Source organism: Eutrigla gurnardus (genome assembly GCF_963514095.1).
Source record: "Eutrigla gurnardus genome assembly, chromosome: 7".
NCBI lineage: Eukaryota > Metazoa > Chordata > Actinopteri > Perciformes > Triglidae > Eutrigla > Eutrigla gurnardus.
In genome coordinates, this window is record NC_139921.1 from 18,357,009 (window position 1) to 18,380,218 (window position 23,210).

The 23,210-nt window shown below is 40.2% G+C and overlaps 4 protein-coding genes across 6 annotated transcripts; 1 reads left to right on the forward strand and 3 right to left on the reverse strand.

Annotated features, from left to right (window-relative positions):
- Positions 1 to 203: 203 nt before the first annotated feature.
- On the forward strand, positions 204 to 8,297 carry reep1 (receptor accessory protein 1). Of its 3 annotated transcripts, none has more exons than XM_084012889.1 (8): positions 204 to 318; positions 1,845 to 1,917; positions 2,033 to 2,109; positions 2,249 to 2,369; positions 2,776 to 2,889; positions 3,144 to 3,303; positions 4,754 to 5,004; positions 6,180 to 8,297. In XM_084012889.1, exons 1-8 carry the CDS (start codon positions 287 to 289, stop codon positions 6,249 to 6,251), a joined length of 900 nt encoding a protein of 299 aa, XP_083869015.1. In that variant the 5' UTR covers positions 204 to 286; the 3' UTR covers positions 6,252 to 8,297. The 3 variants fall into 3 exon arrangements, with proteins under 3 accessions (XP_083869015.1, XP_083869016.1, XP_083869017.1); XM_084012890.1 differs by having other exon boundaries at positions 4,922 to 5,004; XM_084012891.1 differs by lacking the exon at positions 4,754 to 5,004.
- A 68-nt stretch (positions 8,298 to 8,365) lies between these two features.
- Positions 8,366 to 10,122, reverse strand: mrpl35 (mitochondrial ribosomal protein L35). The gene is made up of 4 exons (XM_084012896.1): positions 10,067 to 10,122; positions 9,697 to 9,862; positions 9,208 to 9,352; positions 8,366 to 8,635 (listed from the first exon to the last, which is right to left on the reverse strand). The coding sequence occupies exons 1-4, from the start codon at positions 10,095 to 10,097 to the stop codon at positions 8,447 to 8,449; spliced, it is 531 nt and encodes a 176-aa protein (XP_083869022.1). The 5' UTR covers positions 10,098 to 10,122; the 3' UTR covers positions 8,366 to 8,446.
- A 1,368-nt stretch (positions 10,123 to 11,490) lies between these two features.
- LOC311015559 (uncharacterized protein) lies at positions 11,491 to 17,410 on the reverse strand. The gene is made up of 9 exons (XM_084012888.1): positions 17,239 to 17,410; positions 15,662 to 15,835; positions 15,400 to 15,538; positions 15,193 to 15,281; positions 14,861 to 14,924; positions 13,741 to 13,829; positions 13,522 to 13,634; positions 13,262 to 13,418; positions 11,491 to 12,228 (listed from the first exon to the last, which is right to left on the reverse strand). The coding sequence occupies exons 1-9, from the start codon at positions 17,285 to 17,287 to the stop codon at positions 12,071 to 12,073; spliced, it is 1,032 nt and encodes a 343-aa protein (XP_083869014.1). The 5' UTR covers positions 17,288 to 17,410; the 3' UTR covers positions 11,491 to 12,070.
- A 438-nt stretch (positions 17,411 to 17,848) lies between these two features.
- Positions 17,849 to 21,731, reverse strand: cfap99 (cilia and flagella associated protein 99). Its single transcript, XM_084012885.1, has 15 exons — positions 21,572 to 21,731; positions 21,343 to 21,487; positions 21,155 to 21,249; positions 20,954 to 21,060; positions 20,696 to 20,873; positions 20,476 to 20,556; positions 20,192 to 20,260; positions 19,930 to 20,016; positions 19,730 to 19,818; positions 19,417 to 19,621; positions 19,096 to 19,237; positions 18,849 to 19,000; positions 18,554 to 18,759; positions 18,262 to 18,454; positions 17,849 to 18,140 (listed from the first exon to the last, which is right to left on the reverse strand). Exons 1-15 carry the CDS (start codon positions 21,683 to 21,685, stop codon positions 18,048 to 18,050), a joined length of 1,956 nt encoding a protein of 651 aa, XP_083869011.1. The 5' UTR covers positions 21,686 to 21,731; the 3' UTR covers positions 17,849 to 18,047.
- Between the last annotated feature and the right edge of the window lie 1,479 nt (positions 21,732 to 23,210).

Here is a 23,210-nt window from a genome sequence, read left to right on the forward strand (position 1 = left end):
GTTTAATCACATTTACTAGAATTGGTTTCTGGTCACTGGGCAAATAATCAAAGGCTCTGCTGGTGAAGCGAAATGGGCACCTGGGGCCTCAGGGTACACTCTCTCTGCTGACTGTCGTCTGAGCAATGTCACACTGCCATCTATGGGTAAGAGTTATAGTCCGCTCACCGTTTACCCTGCATCACGTTGCTGCCAGTGTGCGTCCAGACGCAGCCGCCTGGACGCGCCTGTCATCTGGAGGAAACTCCTCCCCGCCGACAGCGCGTCCTGTCGCCTTTCCAGCGCAATGGTCTCCTGGATCATCTCTAGACTTGTGGTGTAAGTCATTTTTATTCTTTCTTTTCATTCTAGTAATAATAAAGTGTGGTTCCGTGCCATTGCGGGTATTTCAGCCACTCATTGATGGTGCTGGAGCGGTGCGCTTTACAAGCCCCCGCGAATTGTCTAATAATCCGAATCAGACGTCAGTGTGTAGGCTGAGGAGAGCAGACGTCCGCCTGTTATTTATTTATTTATTTGTCCGATAAATTGTCCAAATACCACAGGATTGTACTTTGCCATTTCAGCTACACGAATGCTGAGCTATAGGCCCGTATTTGGGAACAGCGCTCAGTAGCCTGACACTCTTTGTGTTTATCAAATGCTCCTTTTTTCTATCCCAGACAAAGGGGTGACGTGATTGGTTGAATAATCTATTGCATGACATTTAACGCTCATGTGAGTCCGATCCAGAGATCAGAGGCGTCTCTCGCTTGGCAGAAAGCTACATGTCAGTGAACAGCAGGAGCGGTCTTTGAGTGGAGCTAATTCTCTGTTGATGTCCCATATTGAGAAGAAAAAACAAACAAAAGGGATGGGTCAGCTTTCTCAGGAATTGCAATGCAAGTTATGCATGTAATACGACACGCGTGCATATATACCCCCATATATTCCCTCATAGCTTTGAAACATTAAACAATAGGATGACATTTAAGTTCTGGTTATTTTTACACGCACAAAGTATGAATCAGCGCCATTGCGGACCGTGTGGAGTGTACCAACAGCAGGCCCAACCTCAAAATAGTGAGGCAATTAAATTTAGATTACCAGATCTTGTTACACACAACTGCCTCCGCCCTGACTCTTCACAACCTGGCTATGTGGGTCATTGTGTTTCCTATATCCAGCAAAACATGTTTAGTTGCGTCTCATACAGGTGATCTGTTTGTTTGTGTGTCCTTGTGTTGTTGTTGTTGTTGTTTTTTTTAACTCCTGTTAGAGAACAGTTAGCTGTCCCAGCCTGAGCAACATGATGTGGGTCAGTAATCTGATCAGGTCGCACTCACAGCTGTTGCCTGGCTGTAGCACTTCAACAGGGTCCTGTCTCTGCCAGGACACCCAGCAGCACAGGTGTCTACGTGAATAGAAATGTAAAGAAAAGACATGATGGAGGCACATTTTTTACCTCGTGGCTGGAAGTTTAGCACCTGGACAGATTGTTTTTAGCCAAATCAGACAGGGGACGATTTCACTTTGCCCGGGTTATTTGATAGTTTATTTCTGGAAGGGAAAAGCTATCGCACCTTTTCTGTTTGAGCTCAACTGACACCAACCTGTCCAGTACTTCAGTCACGTAGGCTGCAGCTCTGAAGACTAATGGGCAAAACGTATATTATATAAACCCATTATCTGGAACAGCATATGCTGTTAAGAGGGCTAATAATTGACAGTGACGATAAAACAGGGAAATATTGCTCAATATCATGATTTATTACATTTAAAATGTTTTTTTATGCATATTTTAAATATCTGAACTGCAGCGTTAAATGTTTCTGGAGTTGATGGGCACATTTTCTGTCTTCCAGACTCGTGTTTGGTACACTATATCCTGCGTACTCATCCTATAAAGCTGTGAAGTCGAAAGATGTGAAAGAATACGTGAGTAAAGCATTTGTATTTTTATTCACAAGATGATTTCCAGCCGCATCATCCTCATCGATACAAGATGTTGTGCGTAGTTACGTTAATCTTTCACTCTTGTTTTATATTTCAGGTGAAATGGATGATGTACTGGATAATATTTGCTCTATTCACTGCCGTCGAAGTGTTTACAGATATGTTTCTTTGTTGGTAAGTGACTTCAGATATTTCATATTAATTACTTGATTATACCTCCTCAATGTTTTTATATCATATACCATATATTGTCACTAAATAATGCTTTTTTATTCTGCTTTGTTAAACCAGTAATTTTGTGTGCTCATTGCAGGATTCCTTTCTACTATGAACTGAAGATCGCCTTTGTGGTGTGGCTGCTGTCCCCTTACACTAAAGGCTCCAGTGTGTTATACAGGAAGTTTGTTCATCCCACGCTTTCCTCAAAAGAAAAGGTGAAAACACTTCCTTTGTTGTATTTTTCTTTTTTTCCCTCCTGCTGACGCATTTCAAAGAAGGGCTTCGATGAAGATATTCAGTTGATGTTCATCCTTATGGTTTTGTATCTAATACAATTTGAGCTTTGCAGCTGTCAAGAGACCAAAAGAGGGCCTTTTTGCTTATTCAGTTTCCCACTCAAGCTGTTAAAGATGTGTTTCAGGACAGGAGAGAGGAAGTGTCATGGTGTTCCTCCCTTTCTCCTTTCCTTTTTCCTCTGTCAGAGTCAGGAAACTCGTTAGTGTGTCGGTGACGTTTAGTAATGTTATCAAACAGTCCAAGAAACACCTGTGAACACCACAAATTAGATAAGGAAAAGAGAGATATAAAGGTTAATGTGTATTTTTGTTGCCCTTGTTTCAGGACATTGATGAATATATCTGCCAAGCCAAGGACAAAAGCTATGATACCCTGGTGCATTTTGGGAGAAAAGGGCTGAATGTTGCTGCCACAGCTGCTGTCATGGCTGCAACAAAGGTAATGCAGACTGTGGATGTTTGTTTTGTATTGACCTGGGCGGGGGGTACAGTACAGTTGAAGGTCATTGTATATAAGGGTATCAAACATGTCATGTCATTTGCTATTCACATAATAATGTCGACATATTGAGTGTTTTTAACGTAGCCTATTGTCATTGTTTGTATCAACGTATTTATCCCCCTAAAGATGATCTGTGCTCTTACTGTCACACATAGCTGCTGACACTAAATCCCTGGTGTTACCTGTTCTAGAGCCAAGGGGTCCTGTCAGACAGGCTGAGGAGTTTCAGCATGCAGGATCTGTCTTCCTATCAGTCTGACCCCGTTAACACCGGCCCTGGCACTACGCAGCCTGCAGCAGCACAGCATAGGACCAGGACTATGATGCGCAGCAAGTCGGAGAGCCACAAGGGTGAGCAGACGTGACTGACCAGCACAGAAAAGTACAAGCGAATGGTGGTATACAGGAATATCAAAACTCTGTTGTAGTGTTAGGAATATTAGCCAGAATGGTGCCGCTATAATGCGATAGCTGTGACCGGTTCTTTTGTGTAAAACAGATTATCTTGTAGATTTCTGTCTTCCTGTTCAGGCTTGTTTAAGCTGGCAGATATTGTTGAGCCTCTGTTTTCCTGACTGGCCCCCGAACTTTGGTCCTACCTTCCTGTTTGGAGCAGGTCAGGCCTCACAGCGCTGCCAGGCCAACCACCCAGTGATAAGTCACTCATGTAGCTGCGGGTATTTGTTCCTAGTTTAACATCATTTGGAAACAGTTGTTGTTTGTTTCAATGGAGATTGGGTTTTTTTTTTTAGACACAGCTGATTACATTGGACTGAAATATTTGCACAGTTATGGCACAACATTTTTTTTTTAATAACGGACAAGCAATTGGGATTATTTCTGGAAATATCTGAGGATATTATTAACATAGCTGCTGTCATTTTATGATGACACTCAAGATGCTAGAATGGATGGTCTGGAGGGAAGCTTTCTCTGTTCTGTGCATGCACTTCCAATTCAATTCCCCTTACCGACAGGGTATCCTAACCCTAATACTATAGCCATCGCTCTCGACCATTTATTTGAGCATAACTATTATGGATTCCCTATGGGTTTTTTTTTTTTATTGCCAACAAATCCCATTAACTAGCCACGTTTTAGTCTCTCTCAAAACACTTCCTGACTACCACACCCTGCCTGTGGTTCTCAGCCCCAAGACCACGTGTTCCAAATGAAGATGTAAATCAAAAGCAGGTCACAAATATATTTAATGCTTTTAAATGTAATTTCCTAACAGCTGGGCACTTTAGTATTTTAGTAAATATTGCTAAAACAGGAATGAACAGTGAATTTGTTCGGGACTGTTAATACTACTTTTGGTGCTTTAGTGAGTTTTAATGGCAGCATGATGATGTACTGTATGTGGGATTGACTAAATATAAACTACAGTTCCCATGTTCATTGTAATGAAGGAACATGTCACTCAACAGTGTGGCTCACTGATGTGTGTGTTTTTAGTTTTTGGACAACAATGGATCACACAGAGGATACACTATAATCATCAATTCATTGTTTCTTTTGGTCTTTTCAGGGGATTTGTTGACAATATGAAAATGATATAATATCACAAAAATCCTCCTTTAAAACAATTGTGATATTTAAACATTTTTCCTGACTTATTATTTTTTGGGCTTCTGCTGTTATTGCAGAAAAGATAATAAGATAATGCGTTATAATGAACTTTCTTAATCTCTGCCGACTAAAATCAGATGCCACTCTACATGTACAGCAATTTCACTTTCAATTCAATCAACGGGAGACGTGTTATTCATCTCTTCCACCGACCTTTTCTATGGTGCAGGACAGGATTTTGACATGACTGAATATGAGATGTTGGGGTTGAACCAATGGGACTCCAAGGAGTTGCCGTCCCAGACCGAGTCTGAGTCCACTCCTATTACGCCCTCACTGACACCCCAGTCCTCCCCACCCTCCACACCCTCTCCACCTCCCTCTCCTCCGCCTCCAGAGCAGCCTGAGGAGGTGGGGAAAGTAGTGCAGATGGCGTCAAGCTCTCCACAGCTCAGGCTGTCTAAGAGGAAGGCTCCTGAGGTATACTGCCTCGCCAACGTGGCTGCTCAGCTGCTGTCTGATTCTAACTGCCCCTTGAGAGTGGTGATTTACTCACCGATTCACTAATTTTCTGTTGCTGTGTAGCTAAACAAATCATCATGGTTCAGGACTTCTGCACCAACCATGTATTGAGATCTTAGTGAAATTATTGCTCAGTTCAAATGGATGTGTGATCTTGCTCTCGCATGGTTGCAGTTGCTCACTTGTTTGGAAATGCGGCATGGGAAAAGTCCAAGCGATGGCTGGATGGCTGACATATTACATAACTACTTTTGATGTGATGTTTATGGAAGTTATTCTGCATAATCAGTCCCTGAAATGAATTGATTTTTTTATTAACACATTGCAGCATCTAATATCAGATTGATATTGTGATGCTAAATGAAGCAGCACTGTTTTAAAGATGGCACCAGCAATATTCTATTTTTTTCTAATTGTCAACAAATCCCATGAAAAACATAAATTATTTGATCCTACAAATTAGTATTGTCTGTACAGCTGAAGCCTGACATCTTGTTGTCCTTGTGTCAATAAGCCAAACTGTTGGCAATCTCACATACAGCGTTCTCCTACCGTCATCCACTCAGCAGAAGACCAAAGGTGTATTAATCCGCAGCTGAAAATAGTCCCCAACAAATAAACTGTTTTGCAATGTTTACACAAAAACAACTACAGTGTCCAGCTACTATTGACTGCTTTTTAAAAATAGGGCAGCTGTGGATCAGGAGGTAGAACGGAATGTCCTCCTTTTAGTCTCAAGGTTGGTAGTTCAACCCCCGGCTCTTCCTGTGCACGCGTTGAAGTGTCCTTAAGCAAGACATTGAACTGCAAGTTGTTCCCTGGGCAAGCGCCCAGCTACTGCAAAAAAAAAGTCAAATTTCATGTATGTCGAGGGTTTTTGTTGTAGTATTTTTTAAACTAAATAATTGTGCCTTGCTTTTAAGGATTTGAACCGATTTGGACCAAGACAGTTCATTCACACACAGAGTATGGAGGTCAAAAAGAGGTCAACACATTGTTATTTTGTTAGTTTTGGTCTCACCTTGGGATTTGTTGACAAGAAGAAAAAACACAAAATAACACCAGTTGCATCCTATAAATACTGTCATTGTAGTTCTATTTCTAACCGTCTTTGCTTGTTTCTTCCCTTCTAGCCTCCACTTAGAGTCTTAAGGCCTCTCACAAGATCCAGGAGTGCTCTTTCTTCGAACAATGAAGCCATGTGAAACTGTCCTCTTGACTACTCCAGCTGCCTTTGCTGCAAGAAGTAAAAATACTGAATGGCCAAAAGCTACATGACTGAAGCAGCCTTGCTTTGGAATAAGGTATTACCAAAGTGACCTATGATGACCCTTCTATATATACAGTATATATATATATAGTATATGGCTCATGATTTAAAAACAATGAGGTTTATGACATAGTGCAAATGAATGAACGGGCTCCGTGCTGATAGACATTTTGAGTTTGTGGGTTATTGAATATGTATTAATGTACAGTTTGTGTGTACTTCGTCTTTCTCATTTGATTGTTTTTATATATCAGGTTTGGGTAGGCATTTGCATGCGTGTCTACCCTGTCATTAGTACGCTGTTTAATGAACAGAATGTACTGTCTCTGAATAATAAAGCAGGCATTGAGAGTGAGATGCTCACTGTTAGAGAATGTGTTAAAAGCCAAGGATCAAATGATTGTTCAGTCTGGAGAAACATCTGTAAGCAGATTAATTCTGCACTGATTAACAATCACATTAGGTATTCAGAAATCACCCAAAAACCTGGGATGAGACAACCTACCTTTTAAAAAAATTAGGTCAGACAGCAGTGGAAAACAATAATCTCTTATTAACCTGTCTATCAAAGCCTTAAAGAAAGACATAGCAGACATAAAATTATGATGTGGTATTCTGACACAGGTATTATCTCATTAAACAATCATTTTTGCACTATGTTTAGAATATACAATGACAGTCTCAATACTCTTAAAAGGCCAAAAATTACAATAACATTAAATAATAATCATAAAAAATTAGTAGCCACCAATTAAATCATTATTGCCCATTTCTTCTGTAAAGAAATTATGACTTGTGTAACAAGTAACACCGTTTGCATCACAGATATATAAATTCCTCAGTGGAGCAGACTGTTTGACAATCTACTGTTCAGTTTGTAAGCGTGTTTTGTCATTTAATTGATTTATTAATCAGTTTAAGGCCAATTAGGAATATGTAAACTTTCAGCTGTAGCAGAAATATGAGCACATATTTACTGTAATAAACATGGTTCTTTTCCCATGTTTGAAATCACTGTGTAGTGCTCTGCAGTTCACTGAGCAACACTGGACCCAACGATCTTACCTTCTACTCACTTCTTTTCTTAGAAATTCATTCTAATTCATTCAGGTTTACAAACTTGCATTTAAGTTGATATATTGCATGTTGATACACTGTATGTTTTCATCCTGTACTTAATTCACTGAGCCCACAGCAACATCTGACACAAAGTATCACTGTGTTGGCTTTCGACGGGTGGAAGTCTGCTGTAGATTTATAATTTTCATTGTTGTATCTATATCATTTAGGGTGGTTTGAAGTTTGAGACAACAGCTTCTCAGGTACAACTGTTCTGTTTACACATCGTTCACTCTGATGTTGTAGATACACTCGTTATGCACACTTAATGGAGAACAAAAATTAAACAGGAAAAATCAGATTATGTGTTTCAACGTGAATAGTATCAGTGTTAGTGCTGGAGGTGATTTCCTTCCATTAAAATTCATGCAAAGTAAAACAGAGAAGAAAAAAAAAACATGTTGCTAAGTAGCAGATTTGTATACTTGTGCGTAGAATGAAACTCATCAATGCATGATGTTTGTTATTAATTTGTATGAAAAAATGGATTTCTTAAATGATTTTGTTCAGATGCCTTGCTGGTAAACAATGAACTACTTTTGTCATTATTAGTTGCTTTGTGGAAAGAATATGAAAATGTTACTATACATACATGTTGGCTATACATATATATGAATAACGTCTTATTTACTGATAAATTAGCCACTTTGACTTCGTTCATGAGGAGACACTACTTAAGTTATCGTAAGAAATTTTGTTCTGGCAGGCCAGAATATCAAATTACTTAAATTTCCACTTTATTGTGAAATATTAAACAAAATCGGTGTAGTGATGACAAGATGGTTCACGGCTATCAATTCATTGTTCTACTCGGTTAAATATTTGTTTAAATTGAGCCATTAAATATGAAGCAAAACATAAACTGTGTGTTAATCGTTTGTTTTTTTTGTTGTCTCAAAGCAGAATTCAAAAGAAAAAGAATAATTTAAGATGTATGATTTTATTACGTATATCACATTATTACATTATATTCAACCAGAAATCAAAGATGTCACTACATGAATCGGAAAATTACACTTTGAGGTTGACCCGATCGTGGTACTTCAGGTATGGATCATTAACAAACCAGTTCCTCCTTTTCCAAAAAGATGTCGTCATTCTATCCAAAAGTTTGCTCTGTGTTTTGTTACAGAACACATGCTCCCTCAGGCGCTTTCGTCTGGCGGGATTCTTCTTCCACAGTTTCTTCTTGTATCCGGCCTGTTGACACACGAAACCAATAAGTCAGATTGGAAACACTGTGATTTTAACCCTCATCATACCAACATGCTTAACATAGGGACTACTGACTGACGTCCCTGGGAACCCAATCAGATAAACATCACAGCAAAATTTTGACTTGTTTCACCTCAAAACACTATTAGTAATGTAATTAATGTATTCTGAAAATAACATTTAATTAAAGTCACATTTTCATTTGCATATTGTGTGCAACGAAAACAGATCACATGAGGAAGTCTGCTGTATCTGTCTGTCTCCTTCAAAATGACTGACAGCGTTCCTCTACCCCGCTGGTAGTGTATCATACTTTCTATTAGAACCCATGGAAAACATTTTATCTATCAAAACTAAATAAGCTGCAAAAGGGCACTTTTCACTGGGGTTCAAAAAACACAAATTAAAACAGAAAAGAATATTAAGTCATTAAGAACAAATTGATTGACCTATTGACCTAGGGTCTATAGCATACATCTGCAGGGACTCGGTTGGTAGGATGAGGGTTAGGTGCAAAGAAGAGCAGTAATGGCAGTACACAGTAAAAGAAAATGTACCTTGCGTCTGATCCAAAGGTCACAATGCAGCCTCATAAACCTGTCTGTCACAGATTTTACGCTCTTCCTCTTCCCCTTCTTCAGACTGACGTATGTCAGACTCCTGCTTGGTTGTTGAGTCCAACTGGGAATAAGTGCCGATACCCTGCAACAACACAGAGAAGCAGTTTATGGTCACATGACTCATTTTATTCACTTATATTACAGAATTATTTTTACCATGTAACAAATACATATTTCTTTCATTTGGAAAGGTTTTGATATACTGTATCCCCCACTTTTCTCACTCAGATACATTATTTGTGGCGATAAGACAGGAGTAGATATTGAACTTAATTTCACTTTCGTTGCACCTCCACAGATAATGTAATTCCAACTCTGTGTTGATATGAATTATTCATCTTAATATGAAGTGATTACAGTATGTATTGTTAATCGTATCCACATATTCATGTGAATATTAGCAGGAGTGCTCCTGGTGACCTTTACCGTTGGAGGATGTTGTACCGGGGTGTCAGACACACTGCAGCCCGCAGAGGAGCTCTGAAAGCGGCTGCAGCAGAGCCGTAGAGAGGCGATGGCTGGATGAGGCTGGAGAGCTTAGAGAGCTGTGGTGTCTTGGAACACAGAGAAACCGACAGCGGCCTCAGCAGCCCTGGAAAGAAAACAAAAAAACTGTCATGAAAACACAAGAGGAGTCCGAGAAAACGTTTTGTAGAAACGTCACGCGTTATCTGTGCTAACAAACACGTACGCACAGCTGCCCCGAGAGTTCAGGACACACGGATAAAACGCCAAACATTTACGGAATGAGGAGCGTGAAATGAAAAGATATGAATGTCAAATTGTGGATACACACCGCACACCCTCCTTGTCAGGGCAGCCGCCATGTTTGCTCCCCGAGTGCTCTGACGTAGGTACGGAGCCTTGTTTGGACAAATTTCAGTGTTGTCGCATCCGACGTTCCCTCAATGCGTTATCGCCACCTAGCAATTGTTACTGGACAGACTTGTCTCTTTGGCTTAAAAAATGTCCAAATATTTGTGGAAAATACTTTTTTGTGGTATTTATTACTTGACTTAAATATTTCCTATTGGAAATTATTGTACTTTCCTACCAAGTATACTAACTTGACTTAAAGCATGATGCATTGTTATAGGTCTATAATAAACTGCCCACCAATGGATAAAACTTGCTAGCTGCAACATTAAAACTCCTTCATAATTCATCAATAAAAACAATAAACTTATAAATAAATAAATATATACACTAAGCCATTCCGGATGATCAGTATGTTTACTTGTTGGACTTCCAAGTATTGTGCTCTAAATACTTACTGCACATTTACTAGTAACATTTGAATGCAGTACATTTTTTATTGTAATGGAGTATTTTTATATTGTAGAAACTATGGTCAAGTATCTTCTGCTACTGCTATCTGGTTCTAAAATAAATATTGTAGTAACAAGACAATCCAAAAATCAGTGGAGGCACGTTTCAGCCTTCATGTACTGGAGCTGCTCTCTGCTCAGCTTTCTGTGCATGTTATTACTTTCACTCACAGTCTTGTATGCAACTTCCCGCTGTGTCTGTCTCCCACTCCATGGTTTTCACAGTCTGTAAACATGTTTACTGATCCAGTGATGTGCCATTCGTCACAGTCTCCTAGGATAGTTGCATTATGTGGAAAGAATGGTTCACTGCTGTGTGACCAAACCACAGTCTTGTCAAAGGGACTTCTCTCTTTTCTTTACTGTCTGGTAAACTTTGCAGTATCCACTGAATGGACCTGTTTCAATTGTCAAGGGAATGCTCAGGTTCAACCAATAAAATGAACTATTCCTATGTCATATAGCCTATTCCCTTTGTGAGTACAGCCCTGAATTGGAATGCAGTCTAGGCCTATAATATTAACAATTACACCTACATTTGTAGTGCTATGATATGTCAAACACCTCTCAATCATGCTTTAGCATCCCATATTGGATTTTACTAACATTGTATAATAATTGTTTAAAAAAAAAAGTCAGGCATCACAGCTTATACACATGACACGTGGCATTAAACCCACACTTACATTAAAATGTACATAATAGAAAAATTAGATTTGCCACAAAAACACCTCAAATCATTACAAACAAATGTTTTCCATGCGTTATTCATGACTACACTCATTCAGGGTATGGTAAATTAGTTTAATATTGCCCCAGTGAAAATAATTTGGTCTCCAAATTTAACATAAGTAATTTCAAATGAGAACAAAACAGTAAGAAATGCTCATGTTAATCATTTTTTATTTATTATACTTTAAAACATACAAATACAACCTTTAAAAAAGCAGATGAAAACATTAAGCAAAGGTACGAATGAAACTACACAATGTGCTGAATTTACATTAAAAACACAAGGCACCAACCGCAGTGTACGCCTCTCTGTAACTGTGAAACTGCACACGTTAATGGAAGCATCCACAAGTCTACCAACACAAAAGTGCAAAGTAAATCAATTACCTTTGTAAAAAAAAAGAAAGAAAAAAGTGCTGGTTCCCACCAAGTCAAGACACGCATATCGTTTTTACAGTTCCAGCATTCCTCTCATAATCCAATAATCTAGTTTACGAAAGGAGCGTGTTTGTCCTTGAGTGGAACAACTGTAACATTGTCAAACTACAAGAACGCACATTTCTGTTTCTCAATAATATATTCAAATGTACCACATAAAAAAAGATGGTGGATTGTCATAGTACTCTCAAGGCACTCGTCCAGTGTTTTACCATCAGTCCTTTTGTCTTTTGTAGGGACCCATACGCAGATAAGACTTGTCCTACCAAGCACTTAGAAAAGCTGAGACGAGGTCCACTGGTTCACCAGCCAGCATATACAGGTTCTGCATCACACGGGATCCCATAGTATCGACCTTGAGGTCGCTCTTTGCGTAGTAATGGAGCTCGGGCTACAGACAGCTCACCATCAGTGTCTCTCCGTCGACGAATGACCATTAAAATGATGAAGAGCAGGGTCACTGAGGAGAGACAGGGTGGGGGGGAGAAATACCATGTTACAGGAAATGTCCATCTACAGTCGGGCTTCTTAGATATTCACAAAGAGTCTATTGGTGGTGTGTGAGCATGATTCTTATTTCATTTAATTTTATCAGTGTAAGAGGGGGGGGGGGTCTGTTTTCAGTGTACAAAAAGAAAAGTGTTTCTGTTTCTGTGGCAGCTATTGGATTAACAGTCTCTCTGAAATTAAATTGTCAATTTTCATGGGAATAAATACTTTGTTGATACATGAAGTTGGCTGTAAGAAAAAAAAACAAGCTCTGACCCTTTAAGTTACAGAAAAAAGGCTTAGCTAAGGGAGCTGTGTGTACGGGGCCCTGTAGAGGCCATCCGGAGAAAAAAAACTATATTGAGGCCACGTTTTACTACATTGAGTGCACGAGATACAACTAGTTCCCATGTTTTAATTCATTTGTGGCCACAAGATACAATTCATTCCCACATTTTAATTCATTTGTGGCCCCGTTTTAGTTAATTCGTTCCCACGTTTTAATTAATTTGTGGCCACAAGATAAGTTTGGGCGCACTCAGGGTGCATGATTACCCCCTCCTCTCTCCCCTCTCCCCTCTCGGCTTGCACTCACACTGCTCTCGGCCTGATTGCCCCTTGTACATACCTCATCACGTCATTATCTTGTATCTCGTTAATTAAAACGTGGGAAGGAGTTGTATCTCGTGTGCTCAATGTAGTAAAACGTGGCCTCAATATAGTTTTTTTCCCCGGATGGCCTCTACAGAGCTCCGTAGCTGTGAACCATTGCTATATCGAATACCAGCTACTAATACTTACTTAAAAGAGAAAACTTTATTTTGTGTGTAATCACATTATAAATGGTCGACATTGCCGTTTGAAGCTCATCAACTTTAAAGGCAGTCAGTTTGAAAAGCATAACTGTGATCCAATGCGTTTAACATGGTGTTAAGTAAAGATGCATTTCGAAAGAAGCCCTGAAATATCTAGAAAAACATACTGGATAGTTAAGTGTTACTCACCCCCTCCTCCAATAACTAAAAGAGCAATAGTGACAGGGGCCAATTCACAAGTGTCCCCTTCTTTGCGGAAGAAAGTCTCCATGCAGTAGCCTGGAGACAAGCTGCCCTCTGGACAAAACGCATCGCTGGGACACTGAATGGGGTTCACGTCCGGACTCTGAGACAACAACATGCATTTTCACCAAACATATGTGAGAAATGGAGAGAAAGCGAGGTTGATTTTCTCTTGTTATGCAGAGTGTGGAAGGTGCAGTACTCACAGGACAGTAGTGGTTCTCTGGGCATACATCACAGCTCTCCCGGCCCCAGTGGATCTGGTAGAAGCCGCTGCCGCAAATTTGACACATAGTCTGATGGGGAGCCTTGTGCATGCCTGTTCAAAAGCAGATATCACCTGGATGGATATTCATATGTCTCCTTTTCTGTCAAGAGCTGGAGTACGCATAAGCATGACTTATGAGGAGCATGATGTCAATTACCTGGCCGACACAGTGTGCAGTCTTTAGTGGCAGTCTGTAGAGCCTCTGTTCCTCCAGGACACATCTGACACTGACTACAACCAACAGAGCTGTTGGGGAGAGGGGGAGAGGGAGAGGTAACTTTGAGGCATTATGGAGAAATGTCAGCTGATTTAGATTAGAGGAGCTGCAGCTTGGTTTCACACTGCCAACAAACAAGGCAATAGTTTGATGTGGGTCTTAGTTTTCAGAGGTTGAGGTGATAAACGACAGGCAAAAACATAGTTTTTCATGCTCTGAACAGTTTTGAGATTCTTTTTTTTTTCACTTTTTTGCTTCCATAGCACGTCACAAAATATCAGCTAGCATTGGTTGCATATTTAAACTATATTTCTTAATGTTAGTATTCAACTTGGCAAGTTTCATGGTGATATATTTTTGTACTTTTTACCCTGTTTTTTATATCTAAATATCTAAAATTCCTTCTTTGACTCTAATACGTCAATGTATTCAATGTTCATATTTCTGTTCTAGATATGCACATTACAGTAATAACAAAAAGCCTTGTTTGCATATTGTAACATACAATATGTAATACAAAAAAGATTGCTTTAATGTCAGTAATCAACTGGAGAAGTCTTGTGTAGTTACATTTTGTACCCTATTCACCTGGGATGTCTCCCCTGAAGCAAATGTTTGAATAATAATACACACATAGCTACTTGTAAAAGCAATGTGAATATTTCACTGCCAAATTAGGATGCAATCATTGGCGTTCTTGGTCTACCTGTGGTCATTAGCTTTGAAAGTGCTGGGACATGATCATACAAACCTTCTGCTGATGATACAAAATAGCGACTGTGTAACTGGTCTGGTGTGTGTGTGTGTGTGTGTGTGTGTGTGTGTGTGTGTGTGTGTGTGTGTGTGTGTGTGTGAGAGTGTGTGTGAGAGTGTGTGTGTGTGTGTGTGTGTGTGTGTGTGTGTGTGTGTGTGTGTGTGAGAGAGAGAGTGTGTGTGTGTGTGTGTGCTGCCAAACAGAAGCATGGGATGAAAGCATGTGACGTTGTTAGATAAGTGAGATAGTTATGAATGTTCCTCACTGATTCCCGGGTCCTCGATACCAACCAAAACAACAACTTACTTGCAAAAAAGCCCGAGTGCGCACGGTGCACATGAAGTGGAGCTCTGCTGCGATGAAAAGAACCCTGAAAGTAGCAGACAGGAAATAACTCAAAAAATGTGATTCGTGTTTCCCCTTTAGATTATATGAAACTATGTTGAGATAATTGCAAAATCAAGCATCATTAGAGATAGATAATCTATTAATTTGCAAGATAATAAAGCTGATCTGGTAAATACATTTTACATACATACATCTAGTTTCCAACTACAAGCGTTCTACTGTTTTTGTCTGAATTAATCTGTCACTGATTAAAAACGCATGAGTTTTCCTCTCCAGCTAAATAAACACACCTGGTGAGCACGTTGTGCAACTGTCTCCACCGGTGTTATTGTTGAAGGATCCAGCAGGACAGGGGTGACACAACGGACTTCCAGTGAAACTATGCAGTAGTATAAAATAGTGTAAAAATACACACACAAAAAAAAGACAAGTGAACAGACAGAAGGGTAGTCAATAACATTAGAAGTCGATTTTATTGGCACAATCTACGTCCTTACTTTGTGTAGAAGCCCCGATTGCAGGGCAGACACTGCTGCTGTCCTGCTAGTGGCTGGTAGAAACCTCTGGTGCATGGCAGGCAGGCTTCAGGAAATAGACACAGCCCAGGGTCAGAGCAGCACGCACACAGCAGACTGCCTAGGAAGGGACGGAGAAGCATTTCTTAACTTATACTTGACCATTTTAACTGTTGCAGCAAGAAATCTTCGAGGCCGCCTTAAAGCGGTGACTTCATGTGGGAGGACGTGGCCGTTGACTCACTGTTGTCGTACTGAGATCCCGGTGCACAGGGCTCGCAAGTAGAAGTGTTGAATCCAAAGCAGCCCGAGGTCGTGCTGCTGAGAATCACGGGAGTTATAGTCAGACTGGTCACATTCTCCATGGGAGTGGTGTTTATCACAGCAGGAGTTAGTGTTGTCTGGCTCACCACCATGCCTGCAAGAGAAGGACACTATTTCAAATCTGACTTCTGGTGGTAGACTGATGCAGCGCTGCAACCCAAGCTCAACAAATTAATTTTCCGTCACATTTTTAATGGATAAAGCTAATGATTGGGGTAGTAGTGGTAGCCTTGGGGGTCGATTCATGACCGGCAGCTGACCTATCGCAAAGATCATGCAAATCTGTCTGTGGTTTTTGTATGTGGTCTAATCCCGATTGTTGAATACAACAGTGGAAGCGTATGAAGAAAAGTACATATTAAATAGGATTAACAAGCCTGGCTGAAGCCTTATTGGGGCCTAAGTTTTCCCTTTCATATTTTCACCCACATTCATTTCTCCAAATGTTCAAAACCACCAATGTTAGTCCTCAATGGTCACGGCTTAAAAAAAACCCCATTGTTTTTATGTAGGAAATACATTTACAACCATATTATATTAAGTAATAACTGTGATCTCTGTCTTCAAAGTGTCACAGTCTTGATATCTGTGTAGTCGCTGCTCACATTTTCACACACTAAACATGAAAATACATCACCAAAGTAAATCTTCTTCTTCCTTTATTTCACAGGGCAATGACAGAAGTGGTCTTAGTGGTAAATACTTGATCTAAGTGGATTCACTGTAGTAGATTCCTCTCCCTCCTTCTCAGACATGCACTGAACATGGATCCAGCCTCGGCAACACAACCAAGATATTCGTTAAACGAAAGCTTTGTTATTGTGATACCTTTAAATCACTCCACAAAATCTTATGTAACTCTTTTCTGACCATGGAGAACGTGAGGACAGGTATAAGCACATCAGCGACACAGAGCCCATATTGTGGCAGTAATCACATTAGCCATGTGCTTGAATACAAACCATCCTCCTCGTGAAATGCAATTATTCAGAATGAGGGTCATGTGATTCCTCTGGTTTGGCAACATTTCACTCTCAAACTGTAATCCTGAAAGTTTGCTGGGCTCTGGTTTATATTTCAGCAAAACGATGAAGTAAGACGCCATCATTTTACAGAAGATCAGTATTAATTCCACTATGTAAGTCAGGACATTAATCCCATGGCCATTTTTCATGAGAAGAAAGTTTGTTATCAAATTTGGGTGCAAAAAAAGTAAGATTTGAATGATAAAACTTCCTAATGAATGACCTTGTATTCTAGAAAGTATTTGTCACACATCTCACATTAAGTTTTTGTCACTATACGTACTTTTTTAATTCCATGTTAATGTTTTATACTTTGTTTATTCCACAACAAAAATCTATGATAAGCCACAATGTTTTAAATGAGGAAACACTATGCTCTCTATTATGCTCCATCTCAATAACAGACCTAGTGTGCCTTTCCTAGGGTGTTGTAGCATTACTGCAGTTCTTATCGAAGGAGAGTCTAACTTACCAATGAAACAAGCGGCGCATATCGCAGGCAGAAGTCCCCGGCAGTCCATCCTCCAGATATTATCGAGCACTACCACCAAACAATGTCCGGCTACAGCATCTCATCCCTGACAAGTGTCCGCTACCTTTGTTTTTACAGAAGTGACGCTGACTCGCAGTGGGATCAGTCCTTCTAACAGCGTCATATGACAAAATACACATCATGTGATTTTGCTTTACAGAGGAAAAAACTGAGGAAAAATGGGCCGGATTCAGGCAGATCTCCTGTTGTTACCTGGCACAGCCAGCAGGGGAGCTGTTGCTGCATATGTGTGGTTAAAATGTACAGTATATTCTACAGTATATGCCAATTATCTATTATCTATTTACACAAATTTTACACAAATAGTCAGATTTGTTTGGTTGATAAGGTTACAAATAATTCCATCATTGTTTTGAGGAAGTGAAATGAACAATGAGTCATAACGTATATTAAGTCATAAGAAGTCCCACTTCCCTTTTCCACCCACCTACACAGGTGGGGGGAATTTACTTTGTAGAGACATTTGTGACATTTATTGGACTTAACAAACCTCACTATATTAAAGTCAAGCTAAATATCACTGGATAATCATTCACAGTGAATCCTCAAGAAATAATAATAATCCTAGAATTAAATCATAGTGGCACTCTGATATTTTTCATTTTAATGCAAAAGATGGAACTACTAATCACCCCACACATTTCTTGCAACACATATAACAAATCATTCTGATGTAAAAATGAAACACTCAGGCTCGTGCAGCATGTTTGTGCATATTTATGGAGTGTTTATGTCTGAGGAACAACATAAGGAGGCTCCTTCTGGATGTGACGCTCTAAGCTCAGCTCCAATTCCTCCCAGCTTTTCTCTGCCAGGCTTTTCTGGCAGTAAAAGAAAGAGAGAGAGACAAAGATTACTCCTTTAAGCAAGAAAAATCTCACCACGAACAAAATCAGACAATGTTTACAACTTGTGAGAATTCAGTGTGGATTTCATGCTCACTTTCTTGTGTGCCTTTGTGTTTCTAACAGTGTGCACTGCTGCCTGTTCAGAGCTTTTGACCTTCTTGCTTTCAATTTGCTTCAGTCTTTGGCGCTCTAGTTGTTTCTCTTCAAGCTTCTTCTGCAGAGCCAAAACGGTCCCATCCTGAACGACTGCCTGCCGATAACCTGGCCTGGCTTTCCCCTCCTCTTTCCTGCAACATGCCAAAACTCTCATGAATGTGTGTTTGTGTTATGTATCTGTTTCAGACCCACATTTTCCAACTAACCACCAAGCCAAACGTTTCCCTGACCTGATGGCAGTGGCCTTTGCCAGCGCCCTTGCTTGGAGGTTGATGGTGTCCAGCCGCTCTGACAGCAGCTGCCTTTTCTTCTGCCTCTCCTCCAGGATGTGCTCCCGTTTCTCCTGCTGCTCCTCTTGCTGCGCCTCCCTCAGGAGGGCCAGCCGCTCCTTCAGCTCCAGCAGGGTCATCTCTCCCAGCAGCTCATGGCCTGCGGTCTGACACGGGATGACAGATTCACTGTGACACAAGAAGTATGTGAAAGTGTGTCAAATGTTAGATGGTACCCATGCTTTCCTTCACCCACCTCTGTGTCGTCATAATCCCGGCCTCTAACGTGAGGAAGCGATTCGATGGCGTGGATTTCACGGATAACTTCACATTTTCTGCTGAGCTCTGCTTGTGCTTCCTCCAGTGCTTGACGAAGGAGCTCTCGATTTTGCTCTGAGACTTCTTTCACTGTAGAATTTGCGAGGGAAATGGATGAGAATGATAAGGAAACTGCGAAAAAAAAGTGATCACTGTATCACGCATGTAAGAGGTGCGAGGCCTACCTATATGATGCTTTAATTTCTGTAACTTCTCTTTAGCTGTTTTCGAGTTCTTGTGTCCTTCTGCCACTTGTTGCACCAAGTCTCTCATTTCTTTTTCCTCCTGCAACCTTTTCTCAGCATATCTCCGCATCAGCTGGGCTGTCTGAGCCATGAAAAACACTTTATTTGTGCATAATTGTAAATTATTTTTAAATTACTTCTTTAAAGGGCGTTCAAAGAGAACAGACATTCTTTGTTACCCGTGGCATTACACACTTTAAAGCACTGTGTAATATTCTGTGAATGCCTTTTCATATCAGTTGTTGAGGGATCTTTACCCACCTCTTCTTTCTTCAGCAGAGCAGTCTTCTGGTTGCGTTCCATTAAGTGAGCGCGGGCCATAGCCGCCTCCTCGTAACTGATGCGTCCCTCCAGATGCCTGCGCTCAATTTTGGCCAGCTCCTCCTGAAGGTCCTTCTCGCGAATCTCCTTCTGCCACTGGAGGAAAGATGAGGGCTCACTCGCCCCCTCCACCAGACGCTCCATTCTGTCACACAAATACAAACACCAATAAATTACTCTTGGTTCTTCAGTTTAACTTATCTTTATGAGTGCTGTATGAAAAAGGTCAAGCATTGAAGGAAAGAATAATAACCTTTGCAGCTTCTCCTCAAGCTGACGGTCATATAGCGCCCCCTGCCTCAGGATGGCTGCACTGTTGAGCTTGATGGGCCAGCTGGAAGTCTACCAGAATCAGAACAGTATGCACATGCCAGTGGATATTACGCATACATTATTTGATATCCATCACCATCATACCGCTCCACCGAGGCAGGTAAATTAAATAGATCTCACCTTATTACTGGAGGGACATCCGGAGGAATGAACTGAATTGAACTTGAGTTTTGAATCCAGGTCCTCCTTAATCTGAGACATCACTCTCTGCAATGCAAATGATCATTCATCGGAAATGTGTGCTGACTTTGAACCGTCTACTGAGTCACTCGCTAGTAAAAGTTTCTCCTTCCATCTGGGTTTTTATCTATATAAGTAGCTTGGATGTGAATCAGTATAATATTACTTTGGAAATGCATGTAAAGCACAGACAAAAGCCCACCTTGGTGTGTTCAGACTTTTGTGGATTTACACATCTGAACTGGTTCGTATTTGCCTCATAGAGCAGTTCCTTTGGCAAAAACAAGAATGGTAAAAACAGAAGTGAATTCCAAAACATTGATTATAAAAAGCACTTTCGACAATGTTTTTCTGTTTTGTTTAGCTGTGATTTACTACTCTTTCTGTCAAACTTGTTTTCTTTTATATTACATTAATGTGAAAGACCTTATTATGCCTTTAGATGCCATAGCTTTCATCTGATAATGGTAAAAGCAGATATTGTACCTCAGTCTTTTGATGGTTCTTTTGTTTGATCTCCTCCATCATCTGCATCCCTTTTGGAGTCGCGTATGTGCTTCTTGGTGCCTATAAAACAAAAGCTTTTTTGCGTCCATACAACTTAATGATCCGTCTTGTCTATATTATATATGACAGTACACACAGAAACTAACTGCGTGACCATATTTGGAGGAAATATTGTTAATAACTGTGAAATGAGGCTGACTGGTTTTGACTTTTCCTGCTGTGGAATGAGTTCAGGCATAGGCAGAGGTCGAGGTTTAGGTTTGGTGAGACGGAACTCCTGGGGCTCGGTGGTTTGGATTGGAGCTTTTTTGACATCACTCGCATGAGATATTTTGACAGCAAGCTGGTCCATGAGAACCTCCATCTCAGGGCGCCATCTAAATGACAATATGCATTCAGTCCTTTCCTTTGGAAAAATTGATTTCCTAAAAAAGATATATTCCTGCTTTTTTCTCACCTTAGCAGAGGGCCGATCCAGTGTTTCTCCACATGAGCAGTATCATATATATGATTCCACTCCTCTTGTATCCATGTGGTGAGATGTGTGAAGAAGAAAGTCAGGAACTAAAGCCAAACACAAGACACATTTACATACAGGGCACAGTGATGGAGCTATTGATTGCTGGTTATGTCCAGAACTATGATCATGATTTCTTACTGTGTGCATTTTCTTGATGTCCAGAGATTTGATAATGTTGCTAAAACATTGAAGTCCGAGGGCATCAAGAGAAAATGTAGCGAGGTAACAGATAACTGTAGAACAGCATAGAAGGCCTATCATATGCACATCATCTTGTTTCATTCAGAGTCAAATTTGGAATAGAATTTAGAAGTTCATTAACTTACTGACAAACTGGCTGCGATCACCTCTGGATAAGCATTTCCAATTCTGGCCATAGAAGACTTCGATGACTACATTCAGTAACTTTTGGTGCTCAATGCATCCAGAAACGACATCGAGGATGAACTTCTTATGTAGAGAATTCATGTTCTGCAACACATAGCCAAATAACAAATGAGACATTCAGGGGTGTCAGTAAAAGAAACACCAGGGCACTGATCTGGCTCTACCTACCTGCAGATCATTTGAAGCATTTTGCATGAAGTCATCCAAACACTGTCTGCTTGTGCTGAACTTATCGAGCAGCACGATGGCCTCCTTGGCAAGTGATCCATAGTTCGATGCCATTTTGTATTGATCTGCAGAAAGCTCTGAGATTGATAACTCTGTTTAAAAGATATTTGCATGCAGAAAAGCCCGGAGAAGTAGCCTACAGTAGGCGTATGTTGGCCTATAGATTGTTTAAAAAAAAGGAGAAAAAAAGTAGTTTACATCTACAAAAACATCTACCTGAGAAGGTCCAAAAATGGCGCTATTAAAAGATATTGTTTCATAGAAACCGCATCGCTCCAAGAAAATTCCCGGAGCTCTTTGTTTTGTGTGCGAACCGTTGCTCAGCAACACACTAACAGCCTAAACACAACTGTAACCCGGCTGTTAACTCATAGATGTCGGGGAGGATTTTGTGACATTTATTGGTCTTAACAAAACTAAATCAACACTCAGTTTATAAGTGAAACTAAATAATACTGGATAATCACTGGCAGGGATTCCTCACAAACACTTACAGTTAAATGAAAAACAGCACATCTTGTTTATTATTTATTTGAATTCACGAGAGTCGTTGTTGTTATTGTTGTGTTGTTTTTGTTCAGCATATCCAAAATGATCATGTTTTTAATCCATCGGATGCAGATTAACACTGTGACAGCCTGATCCTTTGTTGGCTGCCATAACAATAATTATGACGTACATAATGTGACGCGTGTGCGAGTCATGTGCTGCCTTCACGTACTGTTGGAAATGTTGCTACAGGCACATCAACCTGATAAATACAACAAAGAAAGGAGAAATAAATGCTGATATAAACAGATTAAGGGAACAGGCGTATGTGTGATTGTTACAAATAACTGTGGGAGGAGAAGTGACTAACTTCCCAGCAGGCTTTTAAAGGGTTAGTGGGAAGCTGACGAATGAACAAATCACATGGAAATCTTAGTCCCACAAGGCATCATCTGATTTCCTACCAATATCTGGTGAACATAAATTATTTTAGGGACATGTAAGCAAAGTCACTAAGTTGTCACCAGGTACAACTGACTCAACCGTCAACTCTTTACTGATGAAGACTGTGTGATGAGGCTGAAAGCTCCAGAACAAGCGCGTGGACCTTGAGCTGAGATTGTTTTGCCACCTGGTGATTTTCCCAGTCAAGAGTGAATTGCCCAACTCAATTTACATTACTGAGTCACTTGAATTCAAATCCACCGCTCAAAAATCTGTTGTGTTACTTTACTTAAAGGCCATCGCTGTGCAGAATGATGTAGGTCTTCCTGTGCGTAAAGTTTGACACTATAGATATTTTTCACCGTCATCTGCTGGAGAGGGAACATCTCTCTGTCCTAACATCAAATTGGAATTTATGACCTGTACAGAAAAGTGTGATTTTATGAGTCACAGCCAATCATGATGGCCCAGTTTGCAATTTACACAAGTTTGCTGCAGTAACTTAAAACCTCCAGTGCACAAACGCTATTCTTGAATTTGCATTAAGGTATGAGACAACTTGAGTCCAGCAGTCAAACCTTTAAAATTCAAAAATATTTTTCATATTCACAAAATCTAGAAAGAGTAGGTCCAAATGTATTATTTT

Coding starts and splice junctions, on each gene's coding strand:
- reep1 (XM_084012889.1), top strand. CDS start 287: ATGGTCTCCTGGATCATCTCTAGACTTGTGGT. Junction 2,890..3,143: donor CTGTCATGGCTGCAACAAAG/GTAATGCAGACT, acceptor TACCTGTTCTAG/AGCCAAGGGGTCCTGTCAGA. Junction 3,304..4,753: donor CAAGTCGGAGAGCCACAAGG/GTGAGCAGACGT, acceptor TCTATGGTGCAG/GACAGGATTTTGACATGACT.
- mrpl35 (XM_084012896.1), bottom strand. CDS start 10,097: ATGGCGGCTGCCCTGACAAGGAGGGTGTGCG. Junction 9,353..9,696: donor CGGTACAACATCCTCCAACG/GTAAAGGTCACC, acceptor GTGTTGTTGCAG/GGTATCGGCACTTATTCCCA. Junction 8,636..9,207: donor ACCTTTGGATCAGACGCAAG/GTACATTTTCTT, acceptor GTGTGTCAACAG/GCCGGATACAAGAAGAAACT.
- LOC311015559 (XM_084012888.1), bottom strand. CDS start 17,287: ATGGACTGCCGGGGACTTCTGCCTGCGATATGCGCCGCTTGTTTCATT. Junction 15,836..17,238: donor ATGCGCCGCTTGTTTCATTG/GTAAGTTAGACT, acceptor CTTCTCTTGCAG/GCATGGTGGTGAGCCAGACA. Junction 13,635..13,740: donor CTGCACACTGTGTCGGCCAG/GTAATTGACATC, acceptor GCTTTTGAACAG/GCATGCACAAGGCTCCCCAT.
- cfap99 (XM_084012885.1), bottom strand. CDS start 21,685: ATGGCATCGAACTATGGATCACTTGCCAAGGAGGCCATCGTGCTGCTC. Junction 20,261..20,475: donor AGAACCATCAAAAGACTGAG/GTACAATATCTG, acceptor TTTTTGCCAAAG/GAACTGCTCTATGAGGCAAA. Junction 18,141..18,261: donor ACACAAAGGCACACAAGAAA/GTGAGCATGAAA, acceptor TTTTACTGCCAG/AAAAGCCTGGCAGAGAAAAG.